At 38.2% G+C, this 10,979-nt stretch overlaps 1 protein-coding gene across 2 annotated transcripts in view; it reads left to right on the top strand.

Moving 5' to 3' along the window:
* The window catches only part of ICE1 (interactor of little elongation complex ELL subunit 1), a 40,678-nt gene extending 30,448 nt beyond the window's left edge, over positions 1–10,230 (top strand). The window contains exons 14-19 of one of the 2 annotated variants that reach the window (XR_011558668.1): positions 2,956–3,335; positions 4,316–4,476; positions 4,907–5,097; positions 5,522–5,628; positions 6,681–6,779; positions 9,121–10,230. Coding sequence is in view for 1 of the 2 variants with exons in the window: in XM_070747014.1 (XP_070603115.1) it covers positions 3,167–3,335; positions 4,316–4,476; positions 4,907–5,097; positions 5,522–5,628; positions 6,681–6,779; positions 9,121–9,317 (924 nt within the window). In the remaining variant the exon portion in view is untranslated. The remainder of the gene's footprint in view (positions 1–2,955; positions 3,336–4,315; positions 4,477–4,906; positions 5,098–5,521; positions 5,629–6,680; positions 6,780–9,120) is intronic. The other variant, XM_070747014.1, reaches the window with a different exon arrangement.
* The last annotated feature ends 749 nt before the right edge of the window (positions 10,231–10,979 follow it).

Below are 10,979 nucleotides of genomic sequence, written 5' to 3'. Positions count from 1 at the left end.
CAAGGAAGTTTCTTGGATAAGAAGCGAAACATAGTCAAGGAAAAAGTCCAGTTGCCTTTTGACAAAGCACCTTTGGGACAACCATGGCTTGGATGATTGACAATCTCCATAGACATAGGTGTTAGGGGCTTTTCCTAAATAAACATTTCTCCTTCTCTCATTACTATTACAGAGAATCTATGCCTTAACGTCCTAATCCCAGCATTAGCATTAGATTGCCACTTATCTTTTTAAATACTATAAAATCAAAGAGTGATAAAGTAATGCCTTGTCTTACGAACTTAATTGGTTCCGGGACGAGGTTTGAAAGGTGAACAGTTCGTAAGATGAAACATTTTTTCCCATAGGAATCAATGTAAAAGCAAATAATGCGTGCAAACCCGTTAGGAAAATCCAAACTTTAAGGCTTAAAAAAAAAGCGGAGGTGGGACAAAGTGAAAGCTAACAGAGTGGAGACAGACAGCGAGGAGAAGCAAGGAATGGAGGTCCTAACGAAGGCTAGCGCAGCCCCAAATCTCTCCCAAAATCACCCCTTCAAAACCTTCCTAGGTTACCCCAAATTCCTCCAAAAATCGCCACTCCAAAAGCTTCCTATCTTGCCCCAAATTGCTTCAAAAATCGCCACTCCAAAAGCTTCCTATCTTGCCCCAAATTGCTTCAAAAATCGCCACTCCAAAAGCTTCCTATCTTGCCCCAAATTCCTCCAAAAATCGCCACTCCAAAAGCTTCCTATCTTGCCCCAAATTGCTTCAAAAATCGCCACTCCAAAAGCTTCCTATCTTGCCCCAAATTCCTCCAAAAATCGCCACTCCAAAAGCTTCCTATCTTGCCCCAAATTCCTCCAAAAATCGCCACTCCAAAAGCTTCCTATCTTGCCCCAAATTCCTCCAAAAATCGCCACTCCAAAAGCTTCCTATCTTGCCCCAAATTCCTCCAAAAATCGCCACTCCAAAAGCTTCCTATCTTGCCCCAAATTGCTTCAAAAATCGCCACTCCAAAAGCTTCCTATCTTGCCCCAAATTCCTCCAAAAATCGCCACTCCAAAAGCTTCCTATCTTGCCCCAAATTCCTCCAAAAATCGCCACTCCAAAAGCTTCCTATCTTGCCCCAAATTCCTCCAAAAATCGCCACTCCAAAAGCTTCCTATCTTGCCCCAAATTCCTCCAAAAATCGCCACTCCAAAAGCTTCCTATCTTGCCCCAAATTCCTCCAAAAATCGCCACTCCAAAAGCTTCCTATCTTGCCCCAAATTCCTCCAAAAATCGCCACTCCAAAAGCTTCCTATCTTGCCCCAAATTGCTTCAAAAATCGCCACTCCAAAAGCTTCCTATCTTGCCCCAAATTCCTCCAAAAATCGCCACTCCAAAAGCTTCCTATCTTGCCCCAAATTCCTCCAAAAATCGCCACTCCAAAAGCTTCCTATCTTGCCCCAAATTCCTCCAAAAATCGCCACTCCAAAAGCTTCCTATCTTGCCCCAAATTGCTTCAAAAATCGCCACTCCAAAAGCTTCCTATCTTGCCCCAAATTCCTCCAAAAATCGCCACTCCAAAAGCTTCCTATCTTGCCCCAAATTGCTCCAAAAATCGCCACTCCAAAAGCTTCCTATCTTGCCCCAAATTGCTTCAAAAATCGCCACTCCAAAAGCTTCCTATCTTGCCCCAAATTGCTTCAAAAATTGCCACTCCAAAAGCTTCCTATCTTGCCCCAAATTCCTCCAAAAATCGCTCCCCCAAAAGCTTCCTATCTTGCCCCAAATTGCTCTAAAAATCGCCACTCCAAAAGCTTCCTATCTTGCCCCAAATTGCTTCTAAAATCGCCCCTCCAGCCGCTTCCTATGCCACCCAAATCGAGGTCCTAACGAAGGCAAATGGAGTGAAGAAAGGCAGCAAGGAGAAACGAGGCATTTTGAAAGGAGAGGTGAGTTTGGAAGACTTTGGAAGTGATTTGGGGTGGCTTAGGAAGCTTTTGGGGGAGCGATTTTGGGGGCAATTTGGGGCAGTGTAGGAAGATTTTGGGGGAGTGATTTTGGGGGCAATTTGGGGTGGTGTAGGAAGCTTTTGGGGGAGCGATTTTGGGGGCAAATTGAGGCAGTGTAGGAAGCTTTTGGAGTGGTGATTTTTGGAGCAATTGGGGCAAGATAGGAAGCTTTTGGAGTGGCGATATTTGGGGCAAGATAGGAAGTTTTTGTGGGAGCGATTTTGGGGGCAATTTGGAAGGAAGCTTTTGGAGGGGTGATTTTAGCAGCGAGATGGAGTGAAGGAAGCGGCAGGCTAGGGGGGGATTTTGGCAGCAGGATGGGGCGGCTGTGGGGAGCAGAGGAAGCAGAGGGTTAGAGGGGAAAGTGGCAGGGAAATGGGGCAGCTCCGGCATTCCCCACCTCAGGTGCAAGCAAAAGGGGGCAGGGAATTCCCATGCAAGGCAGGGGAATCCTTTCGGCAGTCAGAAAGCGCATGCACAGTACAAGAGCGCAGACGCAGTAAGAAAGCCCACGGACCTGGGCTCAGGTTTGTAAGACGGAAAGGGTTTTTAAGACGAGGCAAAGAAATCTTAAACCCCGGGTTCGTATCTCAAAAAGTTCGTATGACGAGGGGTTCGTAAGACGAGGTATCACTGTACTTCCTTGGAAGTGAAGTGATAGACGTCTCCATAGGTCCAATGTACATTAAAGAGTGCTGTGCAGAGCATTTTCCATCCATGTAAATTTTAGTTAGAGAAAGTAAGTGCTTTGCTTAAAAATCCCCATCCGTCCTTTGAATATTTGTCCTCCTTTTGGCTATATCACATATATCAAAAGTTGGCCTGTCTTATAGTTTGAGATTCTACTGGGTAATCTAAAGGTCAAGTACCTCGGTGTAGATTACTGTTTTAAAGATCTTAAATTGTTTAGTTTAACTTTTAATTTTTGCTGTATAGTTCTTTAGAATGTATTTTGCACGAATTTCATTTTTATTTAGGTGGCAGGACTACAATTGTGTGTTTGGGCATATGTGAAAAATTTTCTAGAGAATCCCAAAGGTGCTTTTTTCCAAGAGACAACTGGACTTTCATTGTTTTTCCTTGAAGAGATTTTGCTTCTTATCCAAGAAGCTGTTCATTTTATTATTGCTTTCTCATCATGTTGACACTTTTTGAAACTCAAAAGCAGATATTATTTTGCGTTTATAGTTCTTGGCTGAACCAGCTTTACAGACTATTCTAAATAAGCTGAAAAAGCAGAAGACATCCTTGGGCCACAATTATATTCAGTCCCTCTGCAGGATCTATGTTGGAATATGCCATCAGCTTGGAGACTTAGAAAAAGCACGTCTCTTCTGCTACACTCTACTTAGGGAAGGTATAGTATAACTTGCAGTTTATATATTGTTATAAGCTACCAAGTATCCAAAAGATTCAAAAGCATAATCAATTAGATAACTATTGCAGTTAGAGAGAGGATTTTAAAAAAAGTTATTCCTGTGAATAACACTTTAACTTCAGAACATTTGACTGGCATTCATTTAAAACATTTTCAACCCTGAACTATATTTTTCAGACAGGAACAGTCTGTTTCTATTAGGTTGGAATAATTTCCTACCTTCTGTTGAATTGTTATGGGAACTACTCTTAAGGCCATTTGGAAGTCCAAACTCAGGCACCTGCTTTTATTTATTTTAATTATTTAAATCTGGGTGAGCAACCCTTAGTGAGTTTTATTATTATTATTTTACTGTTCAGGCTTTGACTGCCATAGGGATAGTTGCTGGTGACTGTAAAGGATGGAGCTGGAATTTTAGGCCTTTATTAAAATGTTTCATGATCATAGGGGAGAGGATTCAAATAGTTTCAGAGTTTAACTCACTTTATCTCATATTTTAATAAAATGGGTTTGTGGGGAAAAAATAGCAGTTTGATCTGGAATGCTTAAGGGATCACAACTATTGCATTAACAGCTACAGATTACCAAGTTCTCTTTTATACTCTCAGTTTTATATTATATTTATATTTATATTATTAGTAGGGATGCCAACGTGAGCAGAACAATTTCTCTTTGAGAGAGAGGCTGCACTGCTTCATTTTGGGACAGACATCATTTGTATCATTATTATACTATTCAATATTTCTTTCTCACCTTTTATATGTAACCCAAAATGGCAAATGTACCTAGTAATTCTTCCCCAGTTTTTTTTTTCTTCGCAGCAACAACCCCTGTGAGGTAGCTATTATGATTAAGGAAAGTCTAGAACTCATAGTCTCCTGTTATTAAGGAGATTGCCCTTGGTCGATTGGGAAGACATTTTTTTTCCTTTTTCTTTAATTTTTCTTTCTCCCTTTCAGATTTCCCAAGGTCTGACCAGTTGATATTGTTTATTGCAAACATATGGAGTGAAGTGTTCTCCTCTGAAAGTGTGATCAACAAAGCAATCCAGTTAGTAGCTAGACAACACGCAAAAGGAGATGTGTTGAAATGCCTGAAAGCCTACCTCAATTGGGAAGAGGTACAAATATTTTATGTTTTCTTCATGTGTAATGAAAGGACAGACTCCGCATTGATTCCTTAGTGATTATGTAAGATCAGAACCACCTTTCATTTCTCATTTAAGATACAAAGGGCAATGTTGCATATTTCTTTGACGATCTGTTATTCAATGCTGGTTTTAAAAAAATAACATGAATGGACGCATCCCCCTAAATTAGAAATGCAGATTTCATTTTTATCTCAATAGTACATAATTTACTTCTTTTATAGGGTTTTTGTGTATGTGTGTTATTGTTTGTTTATTGGGAGATTTTTACATATTTTCCAAAGGAAACACAAGCATTTTTTAATTTCCTGGATCAGAATTCTCCAATACTTCCATATATTTTTCTGTCATAAAAATTTAATTTAAGCTAAATTCATGTTTTTATTGTCTTCTTTTCTGTTAGAGTGCACCAGTAGATATTAGCATGATGATCTCCAGTCTACTTTGGGCAATACAGTTGTGTCCACAAATGGAATTTCAGCTGAATGAAAAATATGGAGAAGACCTGAAAGAGAATACATGGCAATATGTGTTTGCTATTGACCTCTTATGCTCATATCAAAAGTGGTGCTGGACCCATGATAATATCATAAGGTACCATGTTTATTTCATATTTCTATATATAGTAAGTACCACTCTAGAGCAGCTTTAAAAGGAGTTAACCTTTTAATATGCCAGCCTTTTTATTAATGTCAAGATGTACAAAGTTTTGGAATAATCTTCCAACAATGGAAGTCTATCTACTACTATTTCCCCTAAAACAGTGTGAACATTATCCAATGTAACTGATTGCATGTTAAAGGAAGGAATGGAATAGAGAGGCTTTCTTGGCTCTATATGAGAGAGAATAGGTACCTAATGGCAGTGAAGAACAAGTAAGGTGGGAAAGGCTTATTGTTCCGTGCTAGTGTTAGTTAAAATTATCTCAAGCAAAAGCTTTTTGTCTTTCAGAAGAATTTGACAGACCATGCTAGCTTTGAACAAGAATGTGCCTATAATTCTCCATTTTCTTTCCTAGCAAAGAGCTCTGGCCAATCATGGATAATTGGATAAAGAACAGGAATGGCAATGGAAGCGTTTCCTGCTCTTCTAATATAATCATTGCCACTGTGCTGAGACTGATTGGTGAGCATGTGAGGTTTTCACTGCAAATATCAAGCTCTTGTACACCTTTTATCTGCACCTCCTTAGGCAAACTGATGAAATATTGTAATCAGCTGCAGGTGATGCTGATTTCTATAACCTTAATACAGTTTCTTAGTATTAAGGAGTTAATAGTATTGTTTTCCTTATCTTTCATAATGACAGGATGGTCCTTAGATTCCAAAGAGTGACTATATTAAAGTTTTCCCCCCACGCCCTTTTTATTCACACTGTTCTCCACCTTAGTGCTCCATGTCACATCCAACAAGTATATTTATAGTCTGGACACTTCCATTCCCCACATAATTCCGCCCCGAGTCTACAGAGAGGGGCGGCATACAAATCTAATAAATGAATAAAATAAATAATGCAAAGATGATAGACGTTTTTCTTATTAACTGCAGGATATCCAGGATGAGTGAGCTGAGCTCAGATTTGAAACATGATACAAGTTCCATATCTTCCCCCCAAAAAAGTTCCATTTTTTTTAAAGAAAAAGGCAAACTAAGTGCAAAAAGGCCCTCGTTTACAGAACTCCTTTCTGCCAATTCTTTTTTTGTTTGTTTGTTTGTTTCTTTCCTCTCCTTTATCTCCTCTGACTTTCATAACACCAAAAAGGAAGTATGTACTCAGCAAAGCCTCCAAGGGGGAAGGCAAAGCAGGTCAGTCATGAGAGGAAAAGAAAGAAGGGAATAAATAGGCCCCCAACAGGTCTTCTGTGTTATATTGTATAACTGGCACATTATTAAACTAACACACCTGTTTCCCTCCAATTTTCCTTGGTAGACTTATGCCCACATCAAGGCCTCATACACTTTATGGCCTGTAAACTATCAAGGAAAAAAAACCCTTGGAAATGGGACTTTTTTAAAAAACAGAATACCATTACAGCATCTCATCTATGGGACCATGTGGGATCATTGAGTTACACGAGTCCCCAACTGCAACCTGCAGCAGCACAACTATGTGATAGATAAGTGAGCAGATAATTGAAAAATAAATCTGAGTTACTTGTTTCTTTTGACACTTTGTAGGTCGTCTAGGACAAATAGGTCTGAGAGAAGGATTTTTTTCTGCTGTGGAAAATATCAGTGGGGTTATTGGACTCTTTCTACAGCACGCAAAGGAAAAGGGTAATAATCATATATATTATATGGTAGTTAACAAAAATGAATTGTCTGTCAGCCATCCCGGTAAGTGATTTTTTCCTTTAAGTAAGGAGAATCGGAAAATGAGTTGGATTGGGATATAACAGTACGGCTACACAAGAATCTCATAGCCTGCTTTGGGGATGGATTCTCATCTCCCCTCTGATGCAAGCAGCAAGGGTGGCAGGGGGCTTGTGTCTATTGCCTGTTCAGTTGTGTTGCTCAGAAAATTATGCTGCTGTTACCTGTAACATGAATACATATAAAATGTTCATTATAGAAAGAGCTATATAGAATTTGGTGGAGGGAGGGCTCTGTTCAAAACGGGAAAAGACAAGAAAAAAACCGGCAGAGAAAATATATTAGAAACTAATACACTGGGAAGCATTGAGGTGGGGGAATTTTAAAACAAATACCTTTAATCAAAATAAGAAATTAAGCTATGTTTTAGAGAGGAGCAAAACAGAAAGCTGGATAAATAAATCGATAGAGGATAAAGTGAAAAGGCAAATAAGGACAGTGAAGCAAACAGCTAGTTATTCCCAGAGGACTACTTGAGAGGGCTACTCAATCCTACACGTTTGTTCCAACCAAACAAGACAGCTCAGGATTCCATGTTTCTCTCTTGCACTAAGCAGGGACCCAAATCGAAAATAATCTAATTGAAAAGCACAGAGGTGGTTTAAAGTCAATAGCTGACAGTTTAAGCATATTGAGTCATCTTATCCTAGGATACAAACTGACACCAATATATCTGCTGAAACTGGTATGCATTTAATTAGGAAACATACAACAACAAAGGAAACACAATTGGATGTTGGGCTTAGAGAAGAAGGCTTAGAGCAAAGGGACAATGGGTGTGGTTCCCCAAAAATGGAGACTGAGCTTCAGCTATAAAAAGCTGGGCAAAAAATCAAGCACATTACAAATAAAATATTGTGTATACTTACATAGAAGTCTGCATGTGTGATTTACCTCTTTAAAATCTGGGAAAATTCATATTTTCTAACCTGGAGTTGGTTTAAGGGCTCTCCACCCACCTCCGTTCTCAGTAAGATCCAAATAACAAAGCCTCCAACAACTCATTTATTGTTTATTTAACTTCAGTTTTTGCAAATGAAATTTCTTACTAGAAGTACAAGATATAAGTTACGATTTACAGTTACTTTTATGTATTCTGATTCAGTTGGGATCCTTACTGGCTTTCTTGGTGTCAATTTTATTTATTTATTTAAAACATTTATGTAGCCATGTATCTTACAGGCAACTGTTACTGACTACCAGCCGAAAGTATACACAGCATAAAAACCATATAAACCATAATAAATAATAATAATAATAATAATAATAATAATAATAATAATAATTTATTAGATTTGTATGCTGCCCCTCTCCGAAGACTTGGGGCGGCTCACAACAATAATACAACAATATTACAATGAAACAAATCTAATATTAAAACATATAAAACCCCATCATTTAAAACCATGCAGCACACACATATCAAACATAAAACATAAAAGCCTAGGGGAGGTGTCTCAGTTCCCCCATGCCTGGCAATACAGGTGGGTCTTAAGTAATTTGCGAAAGACAAGGAGGGTGGGGGCAGTTCTAATCTCGGGGGAGTTGATTCCAGAAGGCTGGGGCCACCACAGAGAAGGTTCTTCCCCTGGGGCCCGCCAAACGACATTGTTTAGTTGACAGGACCCAGAGAAGGCCGACTCTGTGGGACCTTATTGGCCGCTGGGATTCGTGCGGTAGAAGGCGGTTCCGGAAGTATTCTGGTCCGATGTCATGTAGGGCTTTAAAGGTCATTAACGTAAAACTAAATTAAAACAGTAAAAACCACAAAAACCTGTTGTCAGATCACACGGTTTCTTCTCCCAGTGCTTTGGAGAAGAGCCTGGTCATCATAGGTGTAGCATAATGTCCTTTATACCACTACTTCCCAAATGAAACTCCATGTGAAAGATTTCATTTCACACCAGGTATTTTGTATGTTTGCGTGTATGTGTGCATACACCCCCATGCTATGGAGATATCCATAGAGCGTATGAAGGTTCTGCTTTTGGAACAAGTTTCAACTCCCTATTCTTTACAGCAGACTAAATTCCCAGCATGCCTATTAAGAGGCCCAGTTCAGAAGAGAAGTTGGACTTGAACGTCTTGCAAGTTACAAGATATCCATAGGAGTCATAGGATAGTCCTTTTTCAAACTTCTGGTAGCAGGACCAATATTATTTTTAATAGTTGCATGTTGCCACAGTGATTTAAAATTCCCTTTGGTCAAGGATACTATTGATTGTTATATTTCCATCTTTTCCAGATGTGGTCTGGGGCGTCCAGTTAGCAGCTGCATATGCACTCTTTGATTTGGGACCTAGCAATCCATCAAAAATCCTGGAGGCCATCCATGCGTGGAAAGCTGTAAATACCATCAGCCTTCCCTCTGCTGTTCTAAATGGCATAAGTGAAGTCAGTAGTCTACTAACATGCACGGAAGAACAGAAAATTGCTCATTAGCATAAGATTTCCAGTCGGAAATGGAGGCAGCTCCTCTGAAAGTTTCTTCGAAGCAAAACAGACTTTGAGGGATAGCAGAAAGTGTGAATTCTTGCATAGGTGTATTCATAGCATCTTAGCCAATGGGTTATGTTGCAGATGAGTGTGTCCTTATATACTACCGTAGGAGAGAAACTGCAAATTGTAAATCGGGGGGTCGGGGGGGGGGGGGAATCATTTATGGAAAGAGAAGTGTTCTCTTAGATATGGTCTTCCAAATTGGGAGTCAGAGGCTTTTATATCTCCAGATTATCTTCATTGGAAATTAGTTTGAAAACTTAAGTAAACCGGGTTTGTCCATTTGTCCATTATGTTTAAGCATGCTAACTTCAGAGAACTGGAAAAAAAAGTTGTTGTTTTTTAAAAGGCTGTTCCTAGTAGTGTGAACATTCATCCCACTTCTTTAAATGGATTCTGTAAATTCCCAGTGTTTCAAAATGTTGCATATTTTCTTATTAGAAAATGACATTGGGACAAAAAAAGATATATTTGTGCCATGGGAAGTGATGCACCTCTTCATTTTAAGTACATTAAAATAGATTTGCTTCTACTGTAAATTTCTTAATCTAGACCAAATCATGACTTTAAAAAAATACTAGCAGTAGCCCTCCTGCTTTTAATTATTTAAAGGAGGCATAATGTATTTCCTGTAATATTTAACATCAACGATATATATAGAATATTGAGATGACTTCTCTATGAGAATTTGTATATATGTTATATTCAAATAATGTGTTTCACATTTCACGTTGTTCCAGTTTGGGAATTTTATTATCTGTATATAGAAATTGGAAAGAAATCACTTGCACTGTTCAATGAAGTTTCATTTATTTTCACTTATATATAAAAATATAAATGCTTTTTTCCTAATAAATATGATTTGTGTCTTTTCTAGCTGCATAGTTTTCATGCCAAGTGTTGCCAATCCTAAATGCCAAAGCATCATAATACTGCTGTCGAAATTTGAATATAGGGAGAGAACATTTGTCTTAATAAGTGTTTCAGTAATTTATAGTAAGTTACTCAATTTCTGCTTTTGAATGTACTGTATTTGAAGCATCTAATACTCAACCAATTATATATCCATCCAAAATATCTAAAAGTAAATCATTAAGTTAAAACAATCTGCACTGTGAATGTCAGCATCAAAATATCATTAATTAGCAAATGTCCCAAGTAAACATCTTTTAAATAAAAATTAGTGGGAAAATTGATCCTTTTTTACGTTAGGATTTCAAATTAGCAGCCCCATAGTAAATACCACTACAGAAGGGCTAAAACCTTGCTTTTATGATAATAATATTATTACCCCTTTTCTTTTTTTTCTTGGTTTATTTTTTAAAAAATCTGCAAGTTTCATTCATGAATCTGTGGAATAATGAAAGAAAACGTGAACACAAGGAGAAATAATTTAGGAAATGACAAGATGCAATTATTCAATATTTTGACAATGCTTGATAAAAATAGCTTATTTAAATGTTTTTTGAGTAGTTTGTGCAAGTCACTATTCATTTATTGGTCTACTAAACTCAAGCAATCTCAAGATAATAAATTGTGATTTATTCCTGATTCTAGAATGCTATTTATGAAAAATAGGAGTTCTTAACTGGCAGGATTCTTTTA

The sequence above is a fragment of the Erythrolamprus reginae genome, chromosome 3 (genome assembly GCF_031021105.1).
Source record: "Erythrolamprus reginae isolate rEryReg1 chromosome 3, rEryReg1.hap1, whole genome shotgun sequence".
In the NCBI taxonomy this organism is placed as follows: Eukaryota; Metazoa; Chordata; class Lepidosauria; order Squamata; family Dipsadidae; genus Erythrolamprus; species Erythrolamprus reginae.
This window is presented reverse-complemented; position numbering and strand designations above follow the sequence as displayed.